The sequence below is a fragment of the Saccopteryx bilineata genome, chromosome 2, assembly GCF_036850765.1.
Source record: "Saccopteryx bilineata isolate mSacBil1 chromosome 2, mSacBil1_pri_phased_curated, whole genome shotgun sequence".
Taxonomy (NCBI): Eukaryota; Metazoa; Chordata; class Mammalia; order Chiroptera; family Emballonuridae; genus Saccopteryx; species Saccopteryx bilineata.
Genome location: NC_089491.1, coordinates 354,527,193 through 354,545,828, shown reverse-complemented (window position 1 = coordinate 354,545,828; position 18,636 = coordinate 354,527,193). Strand labels below are relative to the sequence as shown.

Here is an 18,636-nt window from a genome sequence, read left to right as displayed (position 1 = left end):
TTATGTCACTATATTGTTTCCCCAGGTGCAGTTGGAACGGATCCGGCAAGCAGACTCTTTGGAGAGAGTCCGGGCAATTCTGAATGATACCAAACTGACAGACATTAACCAGCTCCCCGAGACATGACAGCTTCATAGCAGGACTCTAGCCTGCACTTTGGGTTTTTACTCATCTTTAGAGCAACATTAATTATTTAACTCTTAACTAAAGAAAAAGTCACAAAAAGGAAGTCTGGAGAAATGTTTATTTCTAGTGGGAGAAGACTGCAGCACAGAACAGCAGACAGCAGGCTCATTGCAGCAAAAACTCTTCAAATGGGAACACTAAGCCCCAGACTGGATGCCGGGGTGTGGGGTCAGATGTGGAGAGCGTGCCGTTTCCTCGCCTGTTATCCAGCATTTCCCTGCCCTACAGCACCTCCCGGTAGTGTCTGGAATTACGTTTCCTGTCCATAGATACGGGAAGAGACTTTTCTGTCATCTAGAGTACATCAAGAGAAGTATTCAGCTAGTGAGACTAATGTAGTATGCTGTATGAATATTTTATATTAAAATATGAAGTTTGAGAGCAGGCCATTGGCTAGTGACTATATTTCCTAGCTCAGAGCTTTTTCCTTTTTTAAAAACTTTTATCTTGCTTTGGAGGACCTTAAATGCTACTGAAACTTGCCTGAGAAACATGATGTGGCAAAAAGCAATTCAAGAACTGAATTGTGAGAATTTGAAAGCTTGGCTGGGCTGTATGTACTGGAAATGGAGGTTAAAGGAAAAGCACAAGAAACTGTTTCAAAGCACTTTTTCTGCTCCCTGGATGAGTTTCATGGGCCCACAGGTACCAGGGTCAACCTGAACTGGTACCAGCTACTCTTGAAAATTTTGAGTTTAGTTATTGGATCAATGGGAAAAAAATACTAACAAAACAAGCTATGTTTGACATCTTAGTATAAATTTATTAATCTGCTGCTTATTTTCAACTCGAATCAGTGGGTCCGAGTACTGTTTCAAAAGTGTCTTATACAAAAATGGTGATAACTATGTTTGACAGCTACCAATTTTGTATTTCTCTTTTATAATTTAGACCTGGAATGTGACAATGCTTATGAAGTTGGGGAAAACCCAGTTAATATGTTCGTAAGTTTGGAAATCTGCTTTGTCGTTTCTATGAGGTTAAAGTGCTTTCCTGTGTAGAGAGCTTCAGTGCATAGGCTGCTGTTCCGTAGCCGTCTGAAGTGTTGAGAAAGCAGAGTGGGTTCCCCGCTGTTTACCTGCTGCAGTGTGAGCCAGTGGAAGTCTTCATTGCTTAATTTATGATACAGATGATTCAAAAGTAAAATTGTTTTCAAATAATTTTTGTGATTGGTGTTATATAACAGCAGGGTATTTGAAGGAGCCCTATGGTAATTAAGTGGATTAAGTAGATTGTTTGGCTCATTTAAAGCCACCACCAACTTAGTTGAAAGGGAATTGTCTTTGTTATAAATGATTATGGACTAGCCCTCAAGATCTTTACTTTGATCTTCCATGGGACATGATAAGGACTACATACCTCATTCCTTGGGTTATTGTTGTAGTCTTGCATTCATGATTATGAATTAAAACATACTAATTATGGAAATAGTGCTATAGGCTTGCCATGCATGATACATTATTTTAATTGGTTTAAAGTCACTTTGTATAAAGTGCTACTTGGTTTTAGATAAAGGAAGTATATCCTCATTGAGTTACAGGGAATTCTATTAATTTCAAAATATAAATCAGTTTAAATTATGTAAGTGTAAGATTAGTTCCTTCAGTAAGCCCTGAGCTAATTCCTTTCAGATTATTAAAATTGGCACTATATCAGGATGGGTAATTTATAATCTTCCTAACCTGCACTAGAGCTCCCAGGGCACTGCTCTGCTGTGACATCTTGCAGATGTATTTCTCCGGAGAATGGTATTGGGCCAATAAATCACAATTAAGGAACCACTGGCGGCGGTCTCTACTGTGGCACATGCAAACTGTTGGAACCCACGATGTTGAGAAAAATACCCTAGAAAAACCAGATTTAGGTTTTGTTAACAGTCTGTTTCTAGTATGAAACAACATTGTGCCACTGTCCTGGTAGGAAACACTTTAAACTGGGTTTTCTGTATAAATGGCAAACTGATTTAGAAGTAGGATTTAGCCTGTCTGGACAAAAGATCAGTTGGGTTTCATGAATGTCCCTATGCTTGTATGCAGTCTGTACACACGTTTCTCATGCATGTCTAACATGATTTACCTCCTACCTGTAACCTATCTTACCATGTGGCTTTTAATTGGCAGTCACTTGGCCATTGCTAGGCAGGTACGGTATTTCCTTTCAGACTCATATGGGCAGGTATAAAAAGATTACCTAAAGCTAACTGAGAACAAAACCATACACTGCAAATGAAGTTATTTGTTTCTCCCTCTGAGGTCCTACACTTGTACCTCATTCTCACTCTGTAACATGTATGGGGACACAGTGCACAGCCAGACTCAGCTCTGGATGGTCATACTGCCTGCGGAAGTGAGCCAGCAGTGGCCTTGCAGCTGTGGATCCTGGGCTTGGCTCCAAGCAGATTTTGGATGTAACTGTTTGTTAACTGTACTGACGGTGTGTCCTTAAGAGAAAGTGTTCAAATTAAAAAAGCTGCTGCCTAGTATACTGTGTGGCTTTTTCCTTTGAATCCTAAGGTTGTGTCCCTCTCCAGAGTCCTTCTGGTACTGGTACTTTAAAATGCAGCTCTTAATCTTGTTCACCTATGGAGAAAACAGGGTTCATGGAAAGTCTAGGCCCTTGATGAATACAATCACCAACTTGAGTTTACATATAAAGCACATTCCAATTTTTAAATAAAAGCATTTATTCAATAATTATAAAACAAGTTAGGTATAAAAAAAATGATGAACAACCACACCAAAGCTTATCCAAAAGCTTCTTTATAAACGGGATGCTGCCACCTGTTGTACAGTATGAGTTCAAGCCTTCTCTTGTGTTAACTTCAGGTGTGAGTCTGTCCTGGTGGTGTCAGAAGTTTATATGGTTTCGGATATCGTTAAGTTGCTTCACCATTTCTCTTATGTGTTCACCCCTGTAAAACCATCAAGTCACTCACTTTTGGGAATACAACAAATGAGTAAGCCATTAATATTGACTCTTTTTTCCATCCCCAGCGCCCGGGCCATCTTTTGCTCCAATGGAGCCTTGGCTGCGGGAGGGGAAGAGAGAGACAGAGAGGAAGGCGCGGCGGAGGGGTGGAGAAGCAAATGGGCGCTTCTCCTGTGTGCCCTGGCCGGGAATCGAACCCGGGTCCTCCGCACGCTAGGCCGACGCTCTACCGCTGAGCCAACCGGCCAGGGCCAATATTGACTCTTAAGAACTTAAACTAGTCAGTAATGTTGAAATTAGAAGTGCTTTGCTAAAATGAACAGCTTAAGGTTTCAGATGGAAAGTAATGTTTACTACTCACTAAGGTTAACAGTTGCAAACAGTATTGCAATATTTTTAAAAAATATTTATTCATTTTAGAAAGGGGGGAGGAGCAGGAAGCATCAACTCCCATATGTGTCTTGACTAGGCAAGCCCAGGGTTTAGAACTGGCAGCCTTGGTATTCCAGGTCAACGCTTTAGCCACTGCGCCACCACAGGTCAGGCTAGAAATATTCACTGGGGAATGACTAGGTTGCCCACACAACAAAATCGTATTATAGTAGGTCATCATTCTTTGATCCACCATATTCATTTCTTAAGTCTTTATCGTATGACTCCTATTCCAGTAATAACTTGACATGCAAACACCAAGTAATCTTATCTGGGCAGAGAAAGCTTGATTCTGGCATATTTACTAAAAGGGAAGCTACCTGCCATTTTTTTTTAATTAGTGAGAAGAGGAAAGTCAGAGAGGGAGATTCCAGCATGCACCCCGACCGGGATCTACCTGACAAACCCCCCTAATACTCTGCCCATTACTCAGCAACCAAGCTATTTTAGTGCCTGAAGTGAGGCCATGGAGCCATCCTCAGTGCGCAAAAAATGCAGCTCTTAATTTTGTTCACCTATGGAGAAAACAGGGTTCATGGAAAGTCTAGGCCCTTGATGAATACAATCACCAACTTGAGTTTATATATAAAGCACATACTTGTTCCAACCGAGCCATGGCTGTGCAAGGAGAAGAGAGAAATAGAAGGGGGGGGGGGGGGGCGTTGGAGAAGCAGATGGTTGCTTCTACCCAGAATCAAACCCAGGACATCCACACACCAGGCCAACGGCTCTACCACTGAGCAAACTGGACAGGGCCAGGAAGCTACCTCTTAATAACAGCTGACTGGGCCCTGGCCGGTTGGCTCAGTGGTAGAGCGTTGGCCTGGCGTGCAGGAGTCCTGGGTTCGATTACCGGCCAGGGCACACAGAAGAAGCGCCCATCTGCTTCTCCACCTCTCCTCCTCTCCTTCCTCTGTCTCTCTCTTCCCCTCCAGCAGCCAAGGCTCCATTGGAGCAAAGTTGTCCCGGGCGCTGGCGATGGCTCCATGGCCTCTGCCTCAGGCGCCAGAATGGCTCTGGTTGCAACAGAGCAACACCCCCTGGTGGGCATGCCGGGTGGATCCCGGTCGGGCGCATGCGGGAGTCTGTCTGACTGTCTCCCCATTTCTAACTTCAGAAAAATACAAAATAAATAAATAACAGCTGACTGGCAACATTACTTACTCCTCCTTCAGGACGGACTGGATGCACTTCCGCTGGTAGGCGCTGAGAGTAATGGTGGGTTTCTGAGGACTAAGTACCTTTTCCATCTTTCGCTGCTGATAGTCTTTTTTCATAGTAACCTTAAGTATCAAACAAAACATAGGTAGGTGTTTTGGCTATGGTGTGCTAAAAGTTTTCATAGTATTTTTCTTTTAGAGAGAGGGGAGGGAGAGCGGGACAGGGTCTGAAAGAGAGGAAGGGGGAGAGAGAAGCATCAACTTTATTCTACTTATTTGTGCAACTGTTGATTGCTTCTCAGATGTGCCCTAACAGGAGCTTGAACTGGTGACCTTGGGATCAAGCTGGCAACCTTGGCACTCCAAGACAATGCTCTATCCACTGCACCACCCACCAAGGCCACAGTATCTGTTTACATTTGATAAAATTATTTCCAACAGAAAAAACACAAGTACAAAATGTAGCCACCTGCATCCATTCCTACCTGTTTGATGGCATTTCCCAAATGTCTAAGTTGATCAGGTATCAGCTGTAATTCTTTCTTCATGTCTCTCTCACTATCAGAGAGAACTGGGAGCTGAGAATGAAAACTGTGAAGTACTTTTTTCATCCTTAAGAAGAGGTAAGAAAACATCTCAGTTTAAGATCTCTGCTACTTAGGAGAAACACAATTATACCTAAAGCTCTAATTCATGAATGGTGCCTGAAGCAGGCTACACGGGGTGGGCGAGGGGAAGGTACAACACCACTGTCTTTCTGGACACACAGCTCGGAAGAGCGAAGGGAAGAATTCCATTGTGTAGGCCTGGGAATATGCACCCTAGGCCCACTTTCCTTAACACTTTTAATACCTGAGCACTTAACAGCACTAGTAGTACCAGAGTAGGGAAATGAATGCTGTACAGCCCACTGACCTGTTCATGATATCTTCTTGCTTTTCCTTGGCTTCCTCGTACTTGTCAGCTAAGCGCTCAGCCATTTCCCGTAGACTTTTCCTAATAGCATAAAAAAACGAGAGTCCTGGGGTCCACCTTGATGCTGAAACCAACCAATGTGGCCCAGCATTTTAGGGTGAGATATAGTTCCAATCTTACTGTTTTTTCCTCCCTAGTTTTGGTACTTACCTTTCCTCACGACAATAACTGAGATCTTCTAGTTGTTTCTTCTTTTGGTCACACAGTAATTTGACCCTTCAAAGCAAAATATTGAAATGTAATTGGAAGCCAGGTGTCAGCCACTCAAAGTGTCAGCTACCAGCCAGGAGCTGATGGTAGGTGAGAGAAGGCCACCCACCTCCGCTGAATCTCCTCCTTCGCCAGGTCCTGCTTCAGAATGTACTGCTCTCTGAACACCTGGGTGGCTCTGCTGATGAGCTGAAGACATTCTTCCAGGGGAGGGGCCGTATCTTTTTCAGATGATCTTAAAAAAATGTTTCTGCCATTACTTTGTTTAGCTGAGTAAAAACAACTACAAATAGACTTAAGTCATAGCTGCCTTTTTCCCTTTTTTTTTAAGAGACAGAAAATCAGAAAGATGGACAGACAGAAAGGGAGAGAGATGAGAAGCATCAACTCTTCGTTATGGCACCTTAGTTGTTCACTGATTGCTTTCTCATATGTGCCTTGACCAGGGGAGCTACAGCAATGTGAGTGACCCCATGCTCAAGCCAGCAACCATGGGGTCATGTCTATAATCCCACACTCAAGCCAATGACCCCATGTTCAAGCTGGCAATCTTGGGATTTCGAACCTGGGTCCTCCGCATCCCAGTCCAACGCTCTATCCACTGCGCCACCACTTGGTCAGGCCCTTTCCCCCTTTTTATACCTCCTATTTATCATTTTTAGTGCCTCTCTATTCTCCCTATTCACTAGCTGATTAAATATGCCCTATGTTTCTTCCAACTCCAACCCAGTAAAAAGTACATGAAATGAAATAAATGTCTGAGGACAGAAAGGACAAATAGTAATTGTGAAAACGGAAGGGAACCAGTTTTTAAAACCCAGAACCCAAATCACATACTTCAAAAATGATGGATTTGCAACACTACGTTGCAAGATGCTTCTTATATGCTTTTCAAAGGAATCTGGGGTTTCAGCAAGAATTCGGAGGGGAGATTCCGCCACTTCAACATCTTCTTGGGTACAAAGCAGGGGAGGAGAAGATGGATGGACTGTGCTTCTGCAAAATAAATAAAATAAAATCTACCATGGAGTCATTTACTGTACATATTAGAGGCAGTCCTTGGGTTATGAACAAGATAAGTTTGAAAATGTTTATATGCTCAGAAAGGTAAAAATAAACATCTAAGTTGCACTTAATAAGTAAATGAACCTGTTCCAACTAACATACAAATTCAACTTAAGAACAAAGCTGCAGAACTTACCTTGTTTGTAACCCGGGGACTGCCTGTACAGGCAAGTTTAAGCTACATGAGTCCAGAACTTTGCGAAGCGAAGAAACTATAAAGTGTTACTTGTATAAGAGTTCAATAATGCATTTTCTGCCTTGAAGACAGCACCTTGGGAAGTAGCCCCTTATTCTACCAATGTTACCATCTGTCAAAGCATTTCAGACTCTGTCACTTCATATTCTTTTTGTAAATATTAAGCATCACAAAATTCTAAATTCACTATGGACTTTTTGCAAGGACTTGAGAGCCAGTTACAAGTCATAAACACAAATGAATCACTAATTTCCTAGGTATAGTACAGATTTGATGAAAACAAATATTCACCCAGATAACCACTATAAATACAGTATCTACTCTCCATATAACTTGATTTCTAACAATTACATTCACTCAAATATTACAAATATGTACAACGGCAATTTCAGAAAGCTTGAAAGAAGGCAAACATGGAGGGTGTGGTAGTGACTTACTTTGAATGCAATGATAATTTGGGAATTTGTCAAACAATATTACATTATAGATAACTTATATTTCAGGGAGTTAGCAGAAAACATGATTTGAATGCATCTAGATAACTAATATTTATGAATTTTCTTTTCCTCTGGAGATGCGTTATTATTCTGAAGCAGGTCTTATTTTCACTAAAGGTAGGATGAGTTTTAAAAAAATATGCTTGAGGCAAAAGGCAAAAAGGAATATTTTTAATGATCCTATTACTTTTGTTTAGTCTTGCTAGAGTTATTAATCTGTTAGCACAATGCAAAATTGACAGTGAACTATTTTCCTTTCCAAATATTATGACTTGTCAATCTTCAAAGAGTATGAGAACTCCTTGAAGGACAGTAAATTAATGTCAGTATTTTGACCTGGGTCAGTATCTAAAAATGACACCAAGAGACTGGGGTGGGGGAGTGAGAGGGTGCCCACTGTACAACACTGGTGGCCCATGAGGGACTCCTATTCCTTCATTTATAAAACTCAGAATGGCATTCCAGGGCTGTTGAAAAGAAAAATGGTGCTTATAGCTTAACATGAGTCCCTTAAGAAGGAAGAGTACGAGTTCAGCTCTGTACCTGTCTGCCAGAGCCTACAGAGCCCGCGGAAGTGGGGATGCACTATACAGTCAGGAAGCCCTGTATCTGCGGCCCAGCTCCACCTGTCACTCCAGCATTTACTTAACGTCCTGACCTGTTTCCTCTTTTACAGGGTGGGCGCCACAGCATCGTCTTCACGGGCCACTCTGATTCTAGGAGACAACGCAGGCCACTGCTGCACCTCCACGCCTGGCACAGTCAGAGTATGGCCATCATGAATGGCTGTCAGTGTTGAGCTGTTGTATTCTTCCCCACACTCTGAAGTAAAGCCCTTGACTCTTAGCTAGCTGAAGAAGATACCAGAAATCATTCCTAAAACAAATCCTATCTACCTTTCCAACCCTCAAGTCACCTAGAGCATAATCCAAGTATCTTCAGGCTGATTTCTAAGGGAATTTTCCCAGCTCAGATTTTGCAGAACTAACAAGTAATGTGGGGAATACAAAACCGTACATACAATAAAGGCCGTATGAGGCATTCGTAGGTACTGGTGATGCAGATCATCGTGGGCCCCAGGATGTCAGGGACAATCCAGAATCCTTGAATTGGAGCTGGTTGCCTGGAAAAACACAGGCACAGTTCAACAGTTCAGTTATAGAACAGCAAATGCAAAGAATCCAAAAGTAACGACATGAAGTTCATGGGTGTGGGCTCTCCGTTGTCTGGACATGCTATTAGCAGCAGCACCCTCAAAGCTGCTGACTTGCAAACCTGTAAAACTTACAGCTTAGACTAGTTTGAAACAAGCTGTCACTTAGTAGTCCAGAGGCCATTTGACTTACCAGTCAGGAACCCACAGCTTGATGGTACTCACTGTAGTCTCAGCAGGTGCCATGATACAACAAAAATTTTTTTTTAGTGAGAGAGACAAGAAGGGAGAGAGATGAGAAGCATCAACTCGCAGTTGCAGCACCTTAGTTGTTCATTGATTGCTTCTCATATGTGCCTTGACCAGGGGACTCCAGCCAAGCCAGTGACCCCTTGCTCAAGCCAGAGACCTTGGGCTCAAACCAGTGACCATGGGGTCATGTCTATGATTACACACTCAAGCCAGTGACCTGCAGGTTTCAAACCTGAGTCATCAGTGGCCCAAGTTGACTCTCTGTCCACTGCACCGCTCCCTGGTAGGCTGAAGTTAATTCTTCCTGTGTCTTTCTCTCTGACTTGCACAGAAACCCCAGCTATCTGTGTATGCCTCGCCCACGCCCAACCCAGATTAAGTGCCCAAAAACTACTGACTGAATAGAACCAATGTCTTTCTCACATGCAGCCCAACATCGATGTCGCAGGCCGTAATTTACCGTGCAGCTTGTATCTCCCTCTTAATCTTGGTTCCTACGTCACTGAAGAAACTGAAAACAGTGCACCTCAGATAAAAAATGTCTTTCCTTCCAACACGCCCTCCACCTGCCCCGAGGCTCACCCCACCCTCCACAGCACATTTCCAGTCCTGGACTGACAACGCCATTCCCCTCACCTCTTCTGAGGGCTGCTCCATCAACTTAGCTTTTCTGAGAGAAATCTCCCCACTAATTTACCCTCAGCTTCTAAACAAACATGCTCATGCTTCTTCAATTCAAAACACTTTGCACTATAATTTCACGTTCCCTCTAACCTAGATTTTCTTCCCTTCTCTTTTGCATCAGCAGTCTTTATTGTGTAACCTATAAGGGGAGTCTGAGAGTTTTTTACTTTATGTTTTCACTATGAAGTCTACACACAGAAGAATGCATGTCCACTCTGTAACCATTATCCAGATCCACAATCAGAACCCTGCAGTGGCCTCAGACCTCCCACATGACCCGCCCTGTTTACAGCCTTCCACTCCTTAGACGAGCCTTCACTATTCTGACTTTCATGATACTCAGGTTCTTGCTTTGCTTCCTAGTCTTCCTACCTACATATTCATTCCTATGCGATATTGTTTAATTTTACCTGTTTTTAAAAAATGTACACAAGTGGAATTTTATTACCTACTTTCCCCATTGACTTTTCAACCTGGTGCTGTCCTCTCCCATGCCCACAACCAGTGAAGCCCCTGCGTCACCACATCTACTGCTCTGACGTGCTTATTTCATCTGTGCCCGGCCGGCTCTCTGAACACCCTCCTCCTTGGCGTCACATCTTTTCCTTCAGGTTCTCCTTCTGCTTTTCCGGCTGTGCTGACTTGAGTTTCCTTCCTACGCTGGGCTCCTCTATCTCCACTCACCAATTGTAAGACAGATTCTCAAGACTTCACAACGTCTCTTCTCTCATTCTAGGCTCTTTCCTGAGTCACCTTCACCACAGTCACAGATCCAAGGCTGACAATTCCCAGATCCACACCATCCTAGCCAGACCACTAAAACTCCAGAGCTGCACACCCAACAGCCTAACTGAACGCCTCCTCTTGGGTGTCCTACAGGAACAGAAAAATCTAAGCGATCCCTTTAATACATCTCTGTTTTCCCAAATATACTGTCTCCTATGCACATGTTTCTCAAAAGTACCACATCTACTCAGTTATCCTGGGTAGAAACCTGGGAGTCATTCTAAATATCTCCCTTTATTCTAGTCATCAAATATTTACTGACTACTAGGTACTCTTTCAGACAAGTTTAGACACGAGGGGACAGTAAATAGTATGAAACTGATATTGTCTCTCTTCTCATGAAACATTCTAGCAGTGGTGACAGACATTAAACAAACAAACAGCAATCCCAATGTACTACAAGGAAAAGGGGCAGATAATAGGAGAACTCTAAGTTAGACTGGGGAATCAAGGAACTCTTTTGAAGAACTGACATTAAATTAAGATCAGAAAGAATAATTAGAGTTAGCTAAGTGCAGGTAGCAAACTAGAGTTGAGACTGGGAAAATACCTTCCAGACAGAGGAAACAATATGTGGAGTGGTCTTGAAGCAGGGGAGAGATTTGGATGAGTATCTAATGAACTGATAATCTTAGGGATGAGCCTGCGTGTGAGTGTACTGTACATACATGTATCTGAATTACTGAAACAAACCATTGTTATCTGTGTATGCAAGGAGAGAAAGTTCTTACCTGCATGGCAATGGCTTCGTACAAAGGATGTGTTCTACAAAGCATTTCTGTTCGGTAGCAAGTTCCTGTAAACTATCTTTATCTTCTTCATCTACAGAGGAATGTATCACCATGTTATATAAGTTAACTGAGATACACACACACACACACACACACACACACGTCTCCAAATTACAATGCTGACCATGTTAGTTAAATGCAATTAAGTTCTTGTCTCAGACTAGTTTATCTTGGATTATTTGGGTGGGTCTAATGTTATCATAAATTTCCTTAAAAGTGAAAGAGGAAAGCACAAGGTCAGAGTGACACATAGTGAGAAGGGCTCAAATTCACCCCCCCACACACACACACTGATGGCTCTGAAGGTGGGGAGGAACAGGCTACAAGCAAGGGCAAGTGACAGAAGCTGGAAAAGGCTAGGAAACGGATTCCCCCCAGAACCTCCAGAAAGGAACACTGATGCCAATGAGACCCTATTGAACTCTACGGTAATAAATTTGTATTGTTTTAAACCACTAAGTCCGGCCTGACCTGTGGTGGTGCAGTGGATAATGCATCGACCTGGAAATGCTGAGGTCGCTGGTTCGAAACCCTGGGCTTGCCTGGTCAAGGCACATATGGGAGTTGATGCTTCCAGCTCCTCCCCCCTTCTCTCTCTCTGTCTCTCTCTCTCTCTCCCTCTCTCTCTCCTCTCTAAAAATGAATAAAGAAAAAAAGAAAGAAAAAAAAAGATTTTCTAAACCACTAAGTCTGCCCTGATTTAGAACAGCTGCAAGAGAAAGGTAATACAGAAACATCTGGTGTCAGCTGTGGATTCTTCATAGCCGCCCTTTGTCAGTTTGAGGAAGTTCCTTTTTAGTACTCATCTGTTTAGTGTTTTTAACATGAAAGGCTATTAAATTTTCTTAAATGCTTCTTCTGAGTCTATAAAGATGATGATATGATTTTTATCCTTTCTTCTATTGCTATAATACATTAATTGACTTCTGGATGTTAAACTACTCTTACTTCCCTGGGATAAATCCCACTTAGTCATGGTGGACAATGCTTTTTATGTTGCTGGATTTTGTTTGCTAATATTTTGTTGAGGATTTTTTACATCTGTATTTGCAAGATATATTTGTATTTTTCTTTTTCTGGACATTTTTCTCTGGTTTTGGTATCAGGGTAATATTGATCTCATAGAGGGAGTTAGGAAGTGTTTCCTCTCCTATTTTTTGGAAATGCTTGTGAATAATTGATATTATTTCTTTAAATGTGAAGCCATGTTGTCCTGAGCTTCTCTTTTTGGGTAGTTTTTTGTTTACTAATTCAATCTTTTTACTTGTTATAGGTCTATTCAAATTTTCTACGTCTTGAGTCAGTTTTTTTTTTATTAATTTATTGTGTTTACATAGGTTCTAGGTTCTAGTGTTCCTCCCCCACCCCTGCTGAGTCAGTTTTAATAGCCTATGTCTTTCTAGAAATTTGTCCAATTCACCTAGGTTATCTAATTGGCATATAGTTGTTCATGGTATTCCATTATATCTTTTTATTTCTGTCAAATCAGTAGTAGTAGCCCCTCTTTTGGGTCTTCCCTCCTTTTTTTAAAAAAATTATTATTTTTTTTTTTTTTTACAGGGACAGAGAGTCAGAGAGAGGGATAGATAGGGACAGACAGACAGGAATGGAGAGAGAAGAGAAGCATCAATCATCAGTTTTTTGTTGCGACACCTTATTTGTTCACTGATTGCTTTCTCATATGTGCCTTAACCGCAGGCCTTCAGCAGACTAAGTAACCCCTTGCTTGAGCCAGCAACCTTGGGCTCAAGCTGGTGAGCTTTTTGCTCAAGCCAGATGAGCCTGTGCTCAAGCTGGCGACCTCGGGGTCTCGAACCTGGGTCTTCCGCATCTCAGTCTGACACTCCACTGCGCCACCACCTGGTCAGGTTGGTCTTCTCTCTTTTTATTTTTGGTCAGTTTAGCTAAAGGTTTCACTGATTTTCTATTCCAAAATTATTTTTTTATTCCAAAGTACTTTTTGATAGAATCTGTAAAATATAATGAAAAGCACAGAAGGCCCTGATCGGTTGGCTCAGTGGTAAGGTGTCGACACAGTGTGTGGAAGTCCTGGGTTCAATTCCTGGTCAGGGTACATAGGAGAAGTAACCATATGCTTCTCCTCCTCACTCCTTCTGTCTGTCTGTCTCTCTCCCCCTCCCACAGTCATGGCTTGACTGACTCAAGCACGTTGGCCCTGGGCACTGAGGATGGCTCTGCAGAGCCTCCCCCTCAAGTGCTAAAAATAGCTTGGTTGTGAACATGGGCCCAGATGGGGGTTGCTGAATGGATTCCAGTTGGAGCACATGTAAGAGTCTATCTCTCTATCTCTCCTCCTCTCATTTGAAAAAAAAAAGAAAAAGAAAAGCACAGTAAACTCACCTGATCCAAGAAATTTATGAAGTTTATGAATCCAAGTTAGCCCAACACTGTGTACACCAGCTTCATGAGTACAGTGATATCTTGAGGGACACTTGGGATCTGCAAATGGAATCAGTAATGATATAAAGAAAGCCATTGGAAAACTAAAACAATTCAGTTCAGCAGCCCCCAAAACACAGTTTTTGATGAAAGTGAGAGAAGATCTACATGACATTCATATTATGGCACTACATTAAGCATTTTTGGAATATTAAAATTAGAATTCAACTTTCAAATATATAAGGTCTACCAGAAAGTTCTGCCCATTTTTTGAATAAAACAAAATACAAATTTTTCTTACCGTCAATAAACTTTATTAAATAATATAACTGCCATTATTATTAATGATTTCTTGCCAGTGTGAGGGCAATTTGTATATCCCATTTTTGAAAAATGTTTTATTTTTTGATGTGAAAAACTGAACCAGTGCTTGTTTGATATCTTCTTCATTTTTGAATTTTTTGCCCTTCAAAAAATTTTTTAAGGACAAAAACAAATGATAGTCGGAGGGTGCTAAGTCCGGGGAATATGGTGGATGCGACAGACATGCTTCTGTAGCATTTCTTCCTTGTTGAAATTTGTAAAAATTACAGTGGCATAAATGAACTTTATCAGTAGCCATGGGTACACTATCGCTTCACACATAAGACTAACGTGAATCAACTTTGTTTTAGTTAATTTGCTACGTCAGTATGTATACATTAAGTGATAAAAATAGAGGCACACATGCGCCAAATAAACATGTGCTTATGTGTCGAAACTTGTTGTGATAGAAACGGACAGAACTTTCCGGTAGACCTTATATTTTCAGTATTTTTTAAAGTATAATGCAGAAACACAATTGAAATATGTCATTTAAAAATATTAACACAATAGAGTTCACCAAAACATAAACCCTTCCTGCCAGGTAACTCATTTGTGCCTTTCTGTCCACTTCTGTGCATTTACTTATAGTTCTTCAAAATAAAATGGTGACTTAGAAAGGTTGGGGCTCTGTAGAAAACCTACGCTTGCACACACCTTCGTGGAATTGCTAAAGCAAGTGCACGCCTACTGCACAGACGCCCTGAAGACTTCAGAACAACTGGTTGATAACTAGTGCTGTCCCAGTATAGTAAGTCAGGAACGAAATGTCAAGTTTTAGTTGTCTTGATAATTTGACTAACAGATAGTTCTGAATATAATTTTTGTTTGGCAATCATCTATATTTATACTAAGAAATATGAGCAGTTGTTACATAAATTTAATAAAATTTTCTATACTTCTTTTGAGCCCTAGTATCAATAAGACTATCCTAACACTAAAAAATGAGCTCTTAAATCCTTATGATTATTTATAAATATTTACTTTTGTGACTCAATGTTTTAAAAATAACATGAGACAATTAAAACAAGATAGAAATAAGAATGCACTAAAGGTGATTTAAGATTGTAATTGTCATCTATAGGCCCCTAAATTAAAATTTTCTTTTATTTAATAGCCTCACTTTTTTTAAAAAATAATTTTTTTAAAGATTTTATTCAACTTTTTTTTCAGAGGAGAGTGAGAGAGAGAGAGAGAGAGAGAGAGAGGAAAAGAGGGAGAAAGAGAGAGAGAAGGGGGAGGAGCAGGAAGCATCAACTCCCGTATGTGCCTTGACTGGGTAAGCTCAGGGTTTCGAACAGATGACCTCCGTGTTCCTGGTGTACGCCCTATCCCACTGTGCCACCACAGGTCAGGCTAACAGCCTCACTTTTTTACTGTTGACTTTATAGTAAATAAATGTTATAATGTGGATGCTATATTGTTTTTATCTGTTTTATATGTGAGGGTTCTGCATAATACCTCTGAAGAAAGCATTGTGCTGTACGAAGTTTAAAAATTCCTGGTCTAGCCTGACCAGGCGGTGGCGCAGTGGATAGAGCGTCGGACTGGGATGCAGAGGATCCAGGTTCGAGACCCTGAGGTCGCCAGCTTGAGCGCGGGCTCATCTGGTTTGAGCAAAAGCTCACCAGCTTGGATCCAAGGTAGCTGGCTCCAGCAAGGGGTTACTCGGTCTGCTGAAGGCCCACAGTCAAGGCACATATGAGAAAGCAATCAATGAACAACTAAGGTATTGCAACACGCAATGAAAAACTAATGACTGATGCTTCTCATCTCTCTCTGTTCCTGTCTATCCCTCTCTCTGACTCACTCTCTGTCTCTGTAAAAAATAAATAAAATAAATAAAAATTAAAAAAAAAATTCCTGGTCTAGGGCAATCCTCTTACTGAACAATAAAATACTGAAAAGCTTCTTTTCATTTGCCCCCACCTGAGACTTAATTTAAAGCTCAAATCATTATCATCAGGTCTACAATTATTTAAAATAGCATTTCAAAATGTGTCTGTGGCGCTGAAGTCAGAAAAATTATAATACTGTGATGTAACAGAAATCTGTTATGAAAAAAGGCAACAGTAGTAATTGAAGTAGAAAATTTGCTATAAACCCCCCATTATTTCACTTATGTCACTGAAAATATGGGAATATTTCAGTGACTGCAATTATGCCTTACTTACACATATGAACAAGTCAAGAATTTATTAATTTCACATATGTAAATGTTAACTCTTATGAGAAGAGCCAAGATAGCCTGACTTGCGGTGGGGAGTGGAGAAAGTGTCGACATGGAACACTGGGTCGCTGGTTTGAAACCCCTGGCTTGCCTCATCAAGGCACGTACAAGAAGCAACTGTGAGTTGATGCTTCCTGCTCTTCCTACACCCCTGCCTTTCTCTATCTTGCCCTCCTCTCTCTCTAAAATCAGTAAATAAAACATAAGATATATAGGGGTGGGCAAAAGTAGGTTTACAGGTGTGTCTAGAAAATAATAAATACAGAATAATTGTTTTGCATATACACAACTATAAACCTACTTTTGCCCACTCCTGTATCTTCATAAGGAAACCATTTACTTTACATTACTTTACCTTATAGGCCTTAATTTCCTCATCGATAAATCAAAGTTCCAAAACTTAAAATTTAGATGATCTCTCTCCAGATACTATTTAATTAGACATGTCAAATGAGTTCTCTTTGCTGGTTTATTATATAAGAACTCTATACCCTTAAATGGTTTGGCTATATGTTAGTACAAAGTCAAAGTCATTATGACCAAACCTATGCAAACTGGTTAGTGGGACTGGAAGCAGATTAAGTCAGGCTGCTACAAGACTGATCTCCCTCTCTCTGTAACGAACAGGAGAAAACTATGAAAGCTACACCCAATTATTCCACACTGAGGAAGCTTTTGTTCCTCATTTTTCACAGAGAAGACAAGATCCTAGAGAAGATTCTGAGAAAGGAAGGAGGGACAAATAAAATTACAGAATATTTGTGTTAGAAAGAATGTTAAAGATCAACTAATGTTAGCCCTATTCTTTTCAGATGAGAAAACTAAAGACCAGCCTGACCAGGAGGTGGCGCAGTGGATAGAGCATTGGACTGGGATGCCGAGGACCCAGGTTCGAGACCCCAAGGTCACCAGCTTGAGTGCGGGCTCATCTGGTTTGAGCAAAAGCTCACCAGCTTGGACCCGAGGTCGCTGGCTCGAGCAAGGAGTTACTCGGTCTGCTGAAGGCCCGCGGTCAAGGCACATATGAGAAAGCAATCAATGAACAACTAAGAAGTTGCAACGCGCAATGAAAAACTAATGATTGATGCTTCTCATCTCTCTCCGTTCCTGTCTGTTGGTCCCTATCTATCTCTGCCTCTGTTAAAAAAAAAAAAAAAAAAAGAAAGCAATCAATGAACAACTAAGGTGTCGCAATGCACAACGAAAAACTAATGATTGATGTGAGTGATGCTTCTCATCTCTCTGTTCCTGTCTGTCTGTCCCTGTCTATCCCTCTCTCTGACTTTCTCTCTGTCTGTGTAAAAAAAAAAAAAAAAAAAAACAAAAAACTGAAGACCAGAGAGGGTGAAAAAGCCCAATACTACAGTCCTGGCCAGTTAGCTCAGTTTGATTAAAGCCTCATTCTAATAAAAGCCAAGGTTGAAGGTTCGATCTCCTCTTCAGGGCACATGCAAGAATAAACCAATAAACGCATAAATAAGTGGCACAACAAATTGATGTTTCTCTCTCCATCTCTCTCTCTCTCTCTCTCTCTCCCCACTTCCTCTCTCTCTAAAATCAATTAAAAAAATAAAGTTCAGCCTGACCTGTGGTGGTGCAGTGGATAAAGTGTCAACCTGGAAATGCTGAGGTCGCCGGTTCAAAACCCTGGACTTGCCTGGTCAAGGCACATATGGGAGTTGATGCTTCCAGCTCCTCCCCCCTTCTCTCTCTCTCTGTCTCTCTCTCCTCTGTCTCTCTCTCTCCTCTCTAAAAAAAAAAAAAAAGAATAAATAAAATAAAAATTAAAAAAAAAAAACTTCCTTAAAAAAAAATAAAATAAAATAAAGTTCAAGATGTAACTAAAACCTAGGACACTCTAGACCAGTGGTCCCCAACCTTTTTTGGGCCACGGACCAGTTTAATGTCAGAAAATATTTTCACAGACCGGCCTTTAGGGTGGGACAGATAAATGTATCACATGACCGAGACAAGCGTCAAGAGTGCGTCTTAGACGGATGTAACAGAGGGAATCTGGTCATTTTTTAAAAATAAAACATTGTTCAGACTTAAATATAAATAAAACGGAAATAATGTAAGTTATTTATTCTTTCTCTGCAGACCGGTACCAAATGGCCCACAGACCGGTACTGGTCCACGGCCTGGGGGTTGGGGACCACTGCTCTAGACTCCTACTCACACACTCCTATGCAGCCACATTTAAATTTTTTTTTTTTTTTTTTTTTTTTAAATTTCAGCAAGAGAGGAAGAGGGAGAGAGAGAGAGACAGGAACATTGAGTTGTTCCTGTATGGGCCCTGATTAGGGATCGAACCAGCAACTCTGTGC

The 18,636-nt window shown here is 41.2% G+C and overlaps 2 protein-coding genes across 4 annotated transcripts in view; one reads left to right on the top strand and one right to left on the bottom strand.

The window, feature by feature from the left end:
• Positions 1-2,669, top strand: part of RABEP1 (rabaptin, RAB GTPase binding effector protein 1) — a 90,511-nt gene extending 87,842 nt beyond the window's left edge. For both annotated transcript variants that reach the window (XM_066262844.1, XM_066262843.1), the window contains exon 18: positions 26-2,669. In XM_066262844.1, coding sequence (XP_066118941.1) covers positions 26-127 — 102 coding nt within the window. In that variant the 3' untranslated portion in view covers positions 128-2,669. The remainder of the gene's footprint in view (positions 1-25) is intronic.
• A 203-nt stretch (positions 2,670-2,872) lies between these two features.
• NUP88 (nucleoporin 88) overlaps positions 2,873-18,636 on the bottom strand; it is a 36,931-nt gene continuing 21,167 nt past the window's right edge. For both annotated transcript variants that reach the window (XM_066262838.1, XM_066262839.1), the window contains exons 8-17: positions 13,678-13,776; positions 11,257-11,347; positions 8,672-8,773; positions 6,730-6,888; positions 6,002-6,127; positions 5,833-5,898; positions 5,623-5,703; positions 5,193-5,319; positions 4,712-4,830; positions 2,873-3,098 (exon numbers count right to left, since the gene is read on the bottom strand). In XM_066262838.1, the coding sequence (XP_066118935.1) occupies positions 3,035-3,098; positions 4,712-4,830; positions 5,193-5,319; positions 5,623-5,703; positions 5,833-5,898; positions 6,002-6,127; positions 6,730-6,888; positions 8,672-8,773; positions 11,257-11,347; positions 13,678-13,776 (1,034 nt within the window). In that variant the 3' untranslated portion in view covers positions 2,873-3,034. The remainder of the gene's footprint in view (positions 3,099-4,711; positions 4,831-5,192; positions 5,320-5,622; positions 5,704-5,832; positions 5,899-6,001; positions 6,128-6,729; positions 6,889-8,671; positions 8,774-11,256; positions 11,348-13,677; positions 13,777-18,636) is intronic.